Source organism: Poecilia mexicana, unplaced genomic scaffold (assembly GCF_051168715.1).
Source record: "Poecilia mexicana isolate PSO_F unplaced genomic scaffold, ASM5116871v1 scaffold_4, whole genome shotgun sequence".
NCBI classification, from domain to species: Eukaryota; Metazoa; Chordata; class Actinopteri; order Cyprinodontiformes; family Poeciliidae; genus Poecilia; species Poecilia mexicana.
In genome coordinates this window covers 9,043,495-9,058,335 of record NW_028263373.1, presented here as the reverse complement: position 1 = coordinate 9,058,335, position 14,841 = coordinate 9,043,495, and the positions used below count along the sequence as shown (strand labels likewise).

Below are 14,841 nucleotides of genomic sequence, written 5' to 3'. Positions count from 1 at the left end.
CCCAGCTATGAATTATGATTTTATAGACGAAAGCAGAGTTTGCGCCGTTAACCAGCCTTATCGTTGTTGATGGATAAAAAACAGTGCCATACTAAGTTTCTTTTAAAAATAAATGTAACAGGAGAGTTGTTTCAATTTTTACTTAACTTTTTGAAGTTTACCAGATTGCCAGCAGCAAGACTCCTACTATGTAGGAGTATTATTATGCAGTGACTATTGTTTTTAGACATGCCAAAAGTAAGGCCAGTTGATGTTGTTCTTCATAAATTAGACCATGGCACAGTTGGGGACTATAGTTAGTTATATCTAGTGGCGTTGAGTAAATTAATAACACTGACTTTAACTTGTTACTCAATAAAACATTAAATAGATTATTTTTATGGAAATATTCATGATTAAAATGTATCAAATATACATTATTTTCTGTGGAAAAAGCAAAGCTGTATGTTCATAAACACTTTGAATGGAAGTTGTGCCTCACGATGGTATATCTGGTCATCTTTGGCAAATATTACAAGCTCTTTTCCCTACTGAAACACAAAAGCTTTTTGTTTAAACTGGTTCACATGAAAACATACGTATGCACATACAGCACGTATTAAACCTGCACAGCTCTGAAGGTTTGAACATCCAGCATTTACAGCGTCACCATCTATCTGCTGCCTCAATTTCTACCTGGCATTATTACATCTAGAGCTGCTGAGATCCAAACATGTTCCAGTCCCTTTCTTTCTTTGGAAACCAAGACACACTCTGTAGTTTTTATTTAACGCTTATAGCACTGTGGGATGACAATTTGCAAAGTTTTGATTTGAATGTGAACATGTGAAGGGGTGCTCATTGTCTAGTCAACATTAAATAGGTGATGGGTACATTGATGTTATTTAATGGGTTGAAATGGTTTGATTAATGTCAATTTTAATACTGCTATCGTTGCTACATTTAAATATTTACAATTACAAACACACGCAGTAGGAAAAGTAAAGATTGTTTTAAATTTTAGAATAACTCTTTAATGCAATTATTGTTAATTTGACAAACTAACCGAAATAGTTGCACTAGTATTACATTTGAATTGGAATAACCTCTAAATGTGACATGGTAAACTACCCAATACTACTAACTAGTTCCGTCTCTGTAAAATTTCACTTTACACCAGTGATTTGTATCTTTGTGAATCTAGCAGTAATCCACTTTCATCAAATTTTGTTACAGAAATTCTCTAACAGATTTCCCTCTCTTTGCGGCAGTGCCATTACGCCCGGACCTCCAATAGGCTCAGCATGTCGGCATGTGCACCTTTAGTTAGCTGTACCCTCCAACCTCTTCATCAGCTCTCCCCTGCCCTCCTGCCACATCGCCCCCACCCCCTCAATGCGTGACATTATACACACACAGCAGACCGCCGCACTTTGATGAGTTCACACAGCCTATGAACCCCTCTCTCCATGCCCCTCCACCCATACGTTGCCTTTCCCTCCTCCCCCTCCCGCCGTCCCTCTTTCCAGGTCCACAATGTGCTGTGGGCTCGCCCTGAATATTCCACAGGCAACTTATCTGTACACAAACTTTCTTCTTTCCTGCTGAAGAGAAGCGCATGTGGAGAGACCCCCCGCTCTCGCAGCTTACACGCATACACCTGCAGACTGCCTGCTTGAAGGACAGTGAAATGAATTTAAGAAAAGCTTCCCATCCTGCACTGAGATAAAAAAGCATGGCATCTGTGAGGAGACACTGCATAAATGCAGAAAATAATACATACATTGCACAGAATACACTTTCTGGAATGTAGTCGTATGAATTAATGTCTCATCATCTATCAGAATTTATATATATATATATATATATATATATATATATATATATATATATATATATATATATATATATATATATCAAAATGGCAGTATTAATTGTTGATGTTAGTGATGTCTTGGGGGCCTATCCATTTCCCTCATTTTCATATCACAGCCGTGGGACCCACTGTGAAATGTGCAAATTGACCATCCCGGAGTAATTGCGAGGCCATCTCTTGTGCACTCTCCACTAAAACTCCCACCTTCATTACCATTCATGAAATGCAGCCCTTTCCCGGGAAATGTGGAGAAATGCAAATGTTTAAGGGGCGATGGAGGCCGCGGCGGTCTGCAGGGAGACCATTGTGCACCGCTCTGGTTGGCCATGACTTTTATTTACTGTGGCAGAGACCCGTGTCGGCTCATAGAGATGCACACAAGAGCATACACACTTGCGCACACTGGGCAGCGAGTTCGCCCACCAACAACCCTCACCCACCCCCAACCCCCCCCTCTCTCTCTCTCTCTCTCTGGTACATGCATATAATATGACAAAGAGCGGGACGGTTCTTGGAAATTGAGTTTGGAGCAGAAGACACAAGGGCATGAGGGATACTTCAGCATCACAGCGAGAATCGGCTACCATTACATTCAAAACAGAAAATGTGTAACAATCACTTTTTGTATTATGATTGTAAATGAAGGAGACCCAAACGCAAGGAATCCACCAAAATACAGAAAGTTGCTGCAGAAACATTTGGCGAGAAGGAGTCTTTGGAGATAAACTCAGCCCAACTTTTAGCTATGGATTTTCAGTAAATTCATTTCATCTGTGTTACTGTGCATATTTAATGAATCAAAACACTGGTCTGCTTGTTATGTAACAAGTGAGGTAAAGAGAAATGGGCTTTTTTTTTTTTTAAACTTGTGCATTGATTTTGTATATGTGAGACTCATTCGTGCTGGATGCACACGCATGCTGTGCAGTCTTGATTTCCCCTGCAGCCAGAGTGCGCTGAAGTGATACGATTAATGTTTCTTTGCTGCAAGATAAACTACACATATTACCCCAAGACGAAAATCCTGCAGTGACAGAAAAAAGGACTTTATCTCCAAAGACACACAACACGCTCGCCTACTCTCCATACACACTGGCCAAGAGAAGACGAGGTTGGGAAGCATAGGATACAGACACGGGGAAAGATGGTATATATAGCTATAACCAGTGAATACAGTAAATGGTAAAATTCAAAGAGCTACCTCTCCACTACAGCAGTGGATAGGATTATAGAGTTGAGCTGACAGCCAGTAAATTGGATTTTAGTCAAACCAGGAGGGGGAGGAGGGAAGGATGGAGGCTCTGAACACAAATTGAGGAGGGGTACAACACTGACAACATGTGCCAAAAGTGAGAAATGTGCCATTTTTACGACAGGCAGAGACACCGGCGTGCTCTGACAGGAGACAACCTATTTGCAAAAGGAGGCGATTTCAGCCAAAGAAAGCAAGGGAGCGAAAATCCATGTTTCAATCCCGAGTTGGTGTTGAATGATAATAGCTCTCCCAAGAAAACGCCGAGTTCAGGTCTTAAAACAACCACTTATTAGCTTTTTTTTTGTTTGTTTTTGTTTTGTTTTTCCCTTTCTGAGATACAAACACATTTGTACCCTCCCCCCCCACCCTCCCACCTTATCTTCTGAGATGGTTTCAGCCAGCCATTTCAGCTCTGCATGACTACAAAGTGTGTCACGGGGCAAAAGAATAAGAAGGAGATAAAAAAAAAAGAAAACGAAACAAGTGAGAAGTTTAAGGTTTAAATGCGTCTTGAGTGCCTCCCTGAAAACATACATTAGGCAAAATGTAGGACAGACAAACGAGAAGAAAGAGGGAATGGTTGGAATTTGGTGCTAATAGTGACAGTGAGCGTGGGTGGATGAGAGGGAGGAGGACGGCTGTAAGCTCACATTAGGAAACATCTCCCCCTGTCGGAGGGATCTGCGTTCAAACTGCCACGCTGTGCGGGGGAGAGAAATGATGGCCACAAATTACAGCATCATTTGGCTGTACTGTAAACTGCCCACACACATGCACATGCCAGGCTGTGTGAGTGTGACCTGATTTTGCTGCATTATGCATGCGAGGGGCCGGCCGTTGCACGTGAGCGAATGCATGCGCGCCTATTACGGAGCGCGTCGGAAATGAGGAGAAAACTATTGAGAAACGCAGCCCGCTGGCTCGGCGGTGACAAATGTGGCCCTCGAGTTCACCTCTGTGACCCACCGTCTCCTTGACACTCTAATTTTTCCAACCTTTTACACCCGCTCTCTACCGCTCCCCTGCTAGCCCTTCTTTGTTTCTGGACCCCCTCCGCCTCTCCCTGCCCCCCTCCACCCCCAACGACACACCACAGCCACCGCGCTTTTCCCCCTCTGTCATTGGCTGGTTGGGCTGTAAGGGGTCACATGTGACAGCACTAAGAGTCGGCGAGTCACAGAGCAGCACTACGGAGATAATTGCCATGTGATAAAGAGGTGATTGCCTGCTAGCACCAGGGGAGAGTAATGCCATCAGGTTGCAATAAAAAAGCAGATGTCTGACACTAACTGAATGCTGCTGGAGCCCAGGCAACTTTCTGTGCTCCTTTTCATCTGGGCACACTCTGTCTTTTTTTTTTTTTGTCCCCTTGTTTCGGTCTGCCTTTTGAAAGGCAGCTAGAGAAGGTTGTGTCTGTGATGATGAAGACTCCTCAGCTTTGCTCATTCTCTACCAGAGACGTTTTCTATCTGCTCGGGGAGTGCATAAATAAATAGGGTGTGGAGGGGGGAGTGCAAAGGGTTGGGTGGGGGAAGGGGGGGTCTTATGAATATAATGTCTTTGAATTTCAGAGAGAGGAGAAATAAGCATATGAAAAGTATAACGGAGTGACTGCGTTTCCCTCGGTCGGCATAGCTGCTCTTTGATTATTTATTTCTTTTTCTTGAAGTCAGATTGCGTTAACCGCTGCATTCCAACATAATTACATGCTTGAGTTTCCAATTTGCTGGATTTTATTTTGGAACAAAGCAACAATTAATGAGTGTTTTTTTTTTTTTTTTTTATCCATGACAATCTGACAGATGGCATTACGGGCCACATTATCTAAGACATTTGGAGCTGGGAGAGAGGATGGTATTCTGGTCACGCTACTATTTACTCCCACTGCGATTATTACTGCATGCAGACTAAGACTAAAAAGGCTGCTGGCTGACTAGGGGAAGCGGTAGGCTTTACTTGAATACCCACCTGGGCATGTATATACATTTGACCAAAATTGTAGTTTATTTTACAAAAAAAAAACTACAAGAGGGATTTTAACGATATCTTTGCAGAAGCTGTTCTCTTTTTCTGTGGCATTTTCATTTGGATTTGAAAAACAGATTTCACAAATTAAAGCTCTGTATTGAAGAACCTGTACTTTACTTAACGTGCAGAGCTCCTCCAGACTAGCAGCAATTGGCAAACACCTGGGAAACTGCTGAGCTCATCATATTAACTACTTCTCAGTCCAACGCTCCTAAGAATAGTTGTAAACTTCAGAGTGGGAAGCATTGTTATGACGGAGGCAAATTTCACGGAGTCGAATTGTGAAGTCAAATTTCTTTCAGGTTATGTCTGATATATACAGCATTTTCATAATGATTCAAGCTAACATGTTTACTTGATTATGTTAGCTAGGTAATGGCACTATATGTGCCTGTAAAGTACATAATACACCTCTTAAAAAATCTCTATATTTTAATGTGGATTTACTCTCTTCAAGTTTAAAAGATCTCAGTAATTTGAAGCAAAAGATGATCAAAGTCACAATCACTAGTAACACTCCAGGTTAGCTTTGTGCACAGTCTTGTTTTCTTAAACTGAGTAGCAACACAAAGGTTCACAAAATCCCCCATTGGCCAGACAAGGAAATGAGAGATTGAGAACTAATTTTGGATGCAACTAACATCATTTGCTCTATTTATTTATTCATCCAAGCATATAGGAGACCACCTTGAGCAGATATATTGCCACATCACCTACATCAAAAATCACAGGTGCCTAAAGTAAATAGTCACAAAAATGGAGCTGTGGTTTTGCCATTTTGTACTAAGATCTGGTACAAAACTATAATCTACAGGTGGGTTTGCATTGACTGTGCAGTTTTCTATACTGAAAGCGAAATGCGGGTTGACTTTAATCATCGGGTGAATTTGTGCTTACTGCAACTGAACTGGTTAGTGCTTATGAGTTGGCAATCACCTCAGTGAGAAACACTGCGATGTTTTAATATCGCAAGATCTTGTTCCACCTCTAAACCTCTGTGTACCACAGTTTCAGGTTCATGGGTTTAGCATATGGTCACAAAATGGTATCTTTACAAATGTAAAGTGGAACAAAATTGTTACAAAATGGAAACGGGGACATAAAATGACTCAAATCATGAATCATCATTGGACCTTTCTGTTCACTTATTTGGTAGAGCATTATCATTTTTGTGATTTAACCATATATGTTTCAGTTTTAGTCTCTAAAATGTCCAACTTATCTTTCTTTATTTTTTTTTAGAAAGGAATTATTCACATTTTTCACATTGATAAAATTATGCAAATGACCACAGCCATTAATAATTTTGAGGCATGTGGCTAAAGGACGAGGCTCCAACATTGGGCTTTCTACAACAGGACAGCCACTTTAAGGTTACCTGACAGGGGCACTCAGGGAAAATAATTGGCTTTTCCGTCGCCAGGTCCACATGCAAATAGGACCAGAGAGCCGTTCTGTACCTTTACTGCCATCATTAGCATCAGTGCAAGTGGCAGCGCAGTTTGATTTCTGCCCGCGCAAAGCGATCTCAGGCCATAGCTATCAGCAGCTCCCCTGACACGTACAAGCCATGCAGTATTAAACAGATGCAGAGACATGGGGCAAGAGGTTGGGCCTGCTGTGTTTGTATTCCTATACCACTCAAGTCCCGCATGCCTGATGGGCAGCTACACGGCCTGCAAAAGATTATTGATTCCCCAGATAAAACCACTGGTTCACAAGCTGCAATAGCCATTGTACAGTGATGGATATTTTTTTTTCTAAATTAGGCATTCAGATGGTGGTTTTTGCACCAGGAGAATTTAAGCAGAGTGCGGAAGCTCAAATAGTCTCGATCACTCTTCATGCATGTGGTGTGTGTGTGTGTGTGTGTGTGTGTGTGTGTGTGTGTGTGTGCGTGTGTGTGTGTGTCTTTGTTAGCGAGCGCGGTTCAAGGCAGCGGTGCATGTGAGCATGTCCTATGCATATGAATAAACACTCCTTGGGCTGCATTTGATGGAAAATGGTTTCGGCTCTCACTTCTCAGTTCATGCTAAGCAGAAATGCAGAGGGAGTGAAAGGCTATTGATTGTATCTCTTTGCGGGATTGTCCAGCAAGAGAAAATAGACATTTACTCACTGAAGGTGTTGTATTACTAACATGGTCTCGAATTGAGTCTAGAGCTACTCTTGGTTCAAAAATGTTATTCTAATGTGTCCATTTAGTAGGAGGAGGACATGTGAGGGCGTTTTTAGGGAAATTACATTTTCTATGCATTAAACTCTGTGTGTGTTGAAGATTTCTTTGCCTAAGCCATCTAGTTTTTTTTATTTTTTATGTTTCACATTAAGAACATACAGTGGTTTGCAAAAGTATTCATGGTACAACCTGAAGCTTTAGTATATTTTATTTTGACATTTTTAATCCAATGCAAAGCAGTCGATAATTGCGAAGAGGGAAAAATGATGCATGGTCTCCAAAGTACTTTCAAATAAAACACAAAAAAGCATTATCTTAATACTTTTCACTGCCACAAGATTATATTTTGATTTCTGATGCAGCTCTACCTCTATGTTTAGGGTCAATGTCCTAATTAACCTCTGACCCTAGACCCAAGTCTTTTACAGCCTCCAGTAATATTGACTTGCCGTCTTATCAGCTGACATCAGCTCAGCTATCCCTGTTGAAACACTGCAGACTCACAGCATGATACTGTCACCACCATGCTACAAAGTGGGAATGCTTTACATATTAGGTAACTTCTAAAGACAATTGACGTTTCAGATTTTTTTAGGGGTATAAAAGTAAAGAGGCCTGAATACATGTGGTCACAACACTGTTCATTTTTTTTTTTATTTAGAAAAGACTTTGAATACTGACTTTACTTTTCCATCTACTGTGCTTGTTTTCAAGGAAATGCTTTGAAATGTTAAGCTATGTAACGAAATGTAAAAATACATAAATTAGGGTCTGACTATGCTTGCAAAACAAACTCATTTGAATTGTGTCAATATTAATTCCACTTACCAGAACAGTTTGGGCAGGATCTGATCTTTGACACATTCCTTGACAGCCCTTTGTGTAACAGGATATATATATGTATATATATATATATATATATATATATATATATATATATATATATATATATATATATATTTATGATTTGCTTGTGTTGAATCTTCAAGCTCAAATCTTGAAGATTTGAGCATCTTTATGCAAAATGTGTTTAGAGAAAAGCACTCTTGTTTGAGCACCATGTGCCAAATAAATTATAAAATGAGAGAAGATGTTAAGCGATGACTGAATGTCAAGCTCCAAGTGGTAATCATCACAAATCCATCAGAAAAAATTAAACATGAGCCCGAGGAAAGAAAAAAAAAACAAAAAACAGATGAGAGTGGGAGGCAACTGTGGCATTTCTATGCAGCCGAGCAAAGTATTGTGAAGTTTGACAATTATAAGGAAAAAAGGCATTGTAACTCTGCAAACTTTGCCTGTCCCCTGAGCACAGAGATAATGTGCACATGTCAATGCCTTGATTTGTATGAGCCCAACAGACAGCTATTAAATTGTTTCTGCAGCTGGTGACAGGCTTCCTGCTGCGAGGACGGGCACATTCACTAAACATAGGTTGACAGGCTTCTTTTTCTTCTCTTTCTTTTCTTCTGCTCTACTTTCTCTGCACTTCCATGCACTATCCATCCATCAACATCACCATAAATCCCTCCCTCTCGTCTGCCCTTGATATGTTTCACTCTTACTCCCCTTCTCCCATCTTCTCCCGATTCTTCGGCCACTTACTGCATTTTTCATCGCCGTCTTCCCCCCCCCCCCACACCCCCTCCATCACCTTCTTCTCCCCCATCCTGTCCTCCACCCATCTCTCCGTGTCCGTCTTCTTTAGCTCATGCAGCAGCAGGCAGCCATCATGGCAGCAACCCATGGAGGTTATATCACGCCTAGCGTGGCCTTCCCTGCCACGCAGATCCACCAGATGGGGGCGCTCAACATCAACAGCCTCCCACCCACTCCCATGACCCCGGTGTCGGGTGAGTTTCATCAAACCCTGGGTGAGCACTCAGTTTCATTCCCTTTCTCTATGTGATGGTGTTTCTGTGCCACGGTAGCAAGCCAAAGCGTCTTTTAATAACGTCTGTGTTTATGTTGCCGTGCAGGGCGTTGATGTGTGTGTGTGCGTGCGTGTGTGTAACAAGCTAGATCTGCAGCATGGCCTAAAGAAAGAGTGCCTATTTACCGGTAATCCAAAATTATTCCTCTGGAGGGAAAGGGAAAGTGAGACGAGATTTGCATGTTTATGTTGTTTGTGAATGCTGAGATTTGGGGTTACAGTAGAAGCAGCAGAGTAAAGAACATCAATTACTAAATGTACAGATAAGGCGTTAATTTCCCCGTAGCATTTTGACCTTGTGCTTTGAAGCACTTGTGCATGGTTTGCATGCTGTTGGGTTTGTTTTCCATAACAAACAGCCTCCATGCACATACATTACAGTGGGGAGGAAAGGACTTTGAAACACCTACCCACTGCCGGAGATTTGCTTATTCAGCAGAGTTTCATTTTTCTTTAGGAAAAAAAAAAAAAAAAAAACTTCAAGATTCTTCACTCACCAAAAGCATAAGCCTAAATAAATTATACAGTATCTGAGTCTTTGTTGTGCTCCACTCTCATACTTTGTCATCTCAGCAGTGTTCAGTTTCTACTGCAAAGTCTTTGGTAACTTTAAAGCTACTTGTCTGAGAGACACAGCCATCAGCAGCACAGAGAGATTTGTTTTAAATGCTCTTTAAAGTCATCGTAGGAATCCAGTTTATACAAAACCTGCGTCACTTTATCAAACTATTGTTGAGCTGTGTTTTTTTTGTTTTGTTTTTTTTTTTAATAGGGGAAAAAAAAAATATTTGTGTTCTTTCTCAGCTATGTGCTTGTTTGGTCTACCCACACTCAACTCCCACATTCAATAAGAATTTGAAGGGGGAAAAAAAAAATAAAGCAGATGTGGACTCGATCTCATTGGAGGGGGATGAATATGCATTTTGTATTTTTTGTGATGCAAGAAACGGCTTCAAGAAATTTTAAAAACAAGAACTGGGTGCACAAAACTTGGATTTGTTGTTTTCTTCTGGTAGAATACAGGAAAAAATACATACATACATACATACATGCTCGCGCACTCACGCACGCACACACACACACACACACACACACACACACACACACATACATACATACATGCTCGCGCACGCACGCACGCACGCACGCACGCACGCACGCACGCACGCACACACACACACACATACATACATGCATGAAATAATATGTAGGTAACCCTGATGCTGTCCACTCGAACCCAGAGTCTGTGTTTTTGTGACCATGTGTGCCTGCAGGTACAAAAATAGACGAAAACCATGGGTAGGATCATGAAGAGAAGAAGAAAAATAACAAATAGCTAATTAAAATATTAACAACTATTAAATATTTTCAATATTGAAGATTTAGGGAGTTTTTTTTTTTTTTGCCTGAGTCAAAAACAATGATGTGGTTTTCTGGATCATTATCATTAAGCCACTTCTGTCCAAGTTTTCAACCACCTTTACCACTTTGTCAAAAGGCTTAAGATGTTCAGAAAAACCTGGCAGCTACAGAAACTCAAACCTGCTGTGTACTGGAACCTGCTGGGAGATCACTATCATTGTCCAGTTGTGTCCAGTTGCATCATTGTCTTTATCCTTTATCTTGTAAATGATAAAGAAATAAACCCTGGCTCCATAGTGGACACATTTAATCTCCACTGACACATACAGCTGCCCACCTGGTCTGTGGAGAGAAAACAAATACAGATTCGATGGCTAAAAATTGTATGTGTAAAGTGTAGTTTACTGAATGACATCTACTTTTGTATTTGTGGGTGTGTATGTATATATTTTACTTTTTTTATATATGCAGTAAAATACTTATACTTGCATGCACTTTTGCAAGGCAAGATTGAATCTGCAATTCATTTAAACATTTGCTCCCAATTATTACATTTAAAAATCATCAGCCAATTTAAAAATCACCCAATTATTAAATTTAAAAATACATCCTTCAAAAAAAAAAAAAAAAAAAGGACTAAGTGAGAGACGTCTCCATCTGAACACAAACAAAAAATATGCGCCTGAAGTGATACTGTGCCAGCGGACACACATGTTGTAGGCAGGCACAGTATCATTTTCAACACTAGGTGATGTATGTGGAACGACGAGATATTTGTCAAATATTCACATTGATATTTTCAGCGCAAAGTGTGCACTTTTGGGCAGGCATAATCAATCTAAGACGGTGATTAAAACCAGAGCTCAGTCTTGCTGAGAAGCTCTTATTTTTGATGGGTAAAAGAAATGACAGTTCTGCAATTCGGAGGAGCTTTGTATTCGGCATGCATACCTGTATTTTTGCAACACAATGGTGCTGATTGAAGATAGTGCAATCGCGCTGCAAGAAGCACAGTCGGTGTGTGTGCATGGGTTGTGTGAAAGGCTTTGTCCTCCAGTCAACTTGGATTGTTTGTGCAGCTCTCCAGCTGCAGTCTATAGAAAATCGAGTCTGCCTCAAACCAAAAGAAATCTTGTTGATTTTGCTTTTGTCGTCTGTAAAAGTTCAACTTAAGAAAAGTGACACATTCAAGTTTTCAGATCTCTTGATATTTCCATGAGGAAAATTAAGAAAAATAAACAATATCCAATTATTATTAATACAATCAAGAATTAAAATTGTCAAATTAATACCAGTTTACCTGTTATTGACTAAGCAAAGACACTCAAAACAAATGCAGTGAGTAAAAGACAAGAACTAGATTACAGCGCCTATAAATGTATCCCCCACCCCCTTTGCTGCTTTTGCAAATCAATCATATCATCAAAATGTGGCTTTATGATTATCCAACAAATTTACAAAACAAAAAAATAAATGGAACAAGCTACTTTTGGATGTACGCGTTTGTCATACAGTGGACAAGGTGTCCACCTTAAGAATAATTAAACCTGACCTGTTGGATAATCTGCTGTTCATTTTCAAACATAGCTTCTTGTCTGGGGACCAAAGAACTTTCCCACAAACCTCTTGGCGAACTTAAGTCCAGCCTAAATGAGTTTTCTTCCTCTGTTGCTTTTTCACTCTCCCATTAAAGTTTTGAGTGGTAATGAACCCAGGCAACAGTAGTTGTATGCAGAGTTTCTCCCGTTTGTAACTCCTTCCTTGTGCTCACCGCCGTCCTTGTGGCCTCACCTACCAGGCTTTTTCCTGCACAGTCACTCAGTTTGTGTAAATGACCTGATATAGACATATTTACACATGGACCACATTCCTTTAATTTCTTGGTGATTAATTAAACTGAACTCCAGGGGGTGTTCAGCATGTCAGACATAGTTTTGTATCCATCCCCTGACTACTGGGACTGTCTGTTTTTATTTAATTGACATTATTTTGTAGAAATCTGTTTCCACTTTGACATTCAAGAAGGTTTTTGCCCTTTTTTTTTTGTCAAACAAGCCAAATTTAGTTGGATCACGATTGATTTGTACACACAATGAAAAGAATAATAAAATTCAAGGAAGTTGATACTTTTTACAGGTGCTGTTTCTGTCTCTCTAGGTTTAAGAGATGTTTGGATTTCTGGATAAAAGTGATTCAGTCTGCTGCCAAATGGTACTTGTAGATTGACAGGTGGACTTTGGTGCCCCTGAAACAAGTTCTGAATGTCTGCAGGTACATTTGTTGGATCTCTTTTAAAACTGTGTTTGATAAGCAGGCAATGTCACTTAAAAATGAAGAGGCTGTGAGCAAATACTGTTTTCACATTCAATATATATATATATATATATATATATATATATATATATATATATATATATATTATTCATTCTGGTGGATAACGACAGGTTCACATTTAATGCCAATCAGCATTTAGAGCTATGGTTAGCTATGAATAATTTCAAAGCTTTCTGAATTTCTAGATTGGCAAAATAAGAGCAAATTTAATTAAACATTTTTCTCCTTTTTAGGAGCAACCTTAACGAGAGCTTTTTTGGTATTTGGATAAACATCTAACCAAACAGGAGTAAGATGCATTTTGAATAGACCTACAATGTTACGAGGGCATTTTAAAGTGAGTTAGAGAACAGCAGGTGAAGAAGGTTAAAGTCCACGCCGTAGAAAAGCCGACCTCGCTGCAACAGTTTCGCCATGTGAGCTGGATATTTCTGTTGATGTGCTTTTCATCGGGTTACCTTTTCTCATTGAATGCAAGTTATTCAGAATACTTTGTAAAAAAAAAAAAAAAAAAAAAAAAAAAACATAGATGATAATCATGAAGTTTCAAGGACAGTCATAAATATTCAATTTGTTATTTCCCTTTGCTTCATTCATTCATTTGATTTGGCGGGCAGCAGCTGCAGGAGTCGGTACCCCAGCTTGCTGATTCCAGTTTGCAGAGTTTTATGCCCCTAATCCCCCCAGCCACCCAACCCCACCACCACACATACACAAACCTCCTTCTTCTGACTGTGACATATTTAGAGTTCATTGAAGGAATACATAACGTTACTGGCAAGGCTGTCTGTGAAAGTAGGGCAAGGAATTCTGACACTACTGAGAGACTGTAGGATGCCTGCCACGATTCAGTGGAATAATTCATCGTAATATCCAAATCTTATTTTAGAGTGCGTCTCCGCTTTGGCTAAGGCTTAACTTATGCATTAAAGTTGTCTCATCAATCAAATTATGTTCCTAAAATCAGTTTATATTTGACTTTTTTTCCTGTTAAGTTTGAAAGGAACGTCTAAACTGAGAGTGTTCGTCGATCCATACTTTTACACTCTTCGCCTTATTTTGAAATTACCCAGTAACCGACGTGTTTATGACAAATACATTTTGTTTGATGGGTTCAGAGGTTAAGGGTGTCTCTCTAAACAAAACAAAACAAAAAAAAAAAGAGACATGCACTCGATCAACAGATGCAAAGCATTTAGGCTTGATGGTGCATAAGCCGTTTGCCAGATGGCTTGGCTGATTAGAGAATGTATCCTTACAATGATGCATGATGATGCTTTTTGAAAATAATGTTCACCAGGTGCTGCTCCCTGAGTGCTACAGAAGAAAAGTTAAACAAAACCGAGGAGAGAGAGAGAGAGAGAGAGAGAGATGGGGGGTGAGGGGGGGGAGCTGGAGATATAGAAAGAGGGAGAGGAGGGAGAGATAAATACAGTAAAAGGAAGGAAGAAACAGAGAGAGATGCTCATCCCGCTGGGTATGTGTGGCAAAGAGCACGCGGTGTCAAGGATGCTTTGTTTGGGATGAGAGAAGTGTGTGTAATCAAATTCGCTCTAATGTTTTCCTGTATGGTGCTGCTCTGCAGTGAAGACATACAAGATGCACAAGTGCACATTAGACAAAATGTACTGCAGACGCTGCACAGCCAGGGACAACCCACTGACAGACAGGCTGAATGTGGCACGACATCCCCGCTGGATTCAAACGCAGTTAACCCACTGATGCAGAACCCTTCCATGGTGACAAACACCAGGAAACTAATGAGCTGTTTGACGTGCTGATCTTTCTCAGTACTACCTGTCCTTTGTGGCTTCTGGCCATGTGGTTTATAAAAACATTAATTTTAAAACAAGCAAGTGATGAGGAAGAGTTAGGTTGGAGGTTTATGTTAAATA

General features: G+C 40.2%; 1 protein-coding gene across 1 annotated transcript in view; it reads left to right on the top strand.

Annotated features, from left to right (window-relative positions):
- The window catches only part of celf5a (cugbp, Elav-like family member 5a), a 254,442-nt gene that overhangs the window by 227,940 nt on the left and 11,661 nt on the right, over window positions 1–14,841 (top strand). Inside the window, exon 7 of the mRNA XM_088004892.1 lies at window positions 9,026–9,174. Within this exon, the coding sequence (XP_087861018.1) occupies window positions 9,026–9,174 (149 nt within the window). The remainder of the gene's footprint in view (window positions 1–9,025; window positions 9,175–14,841) is intronic.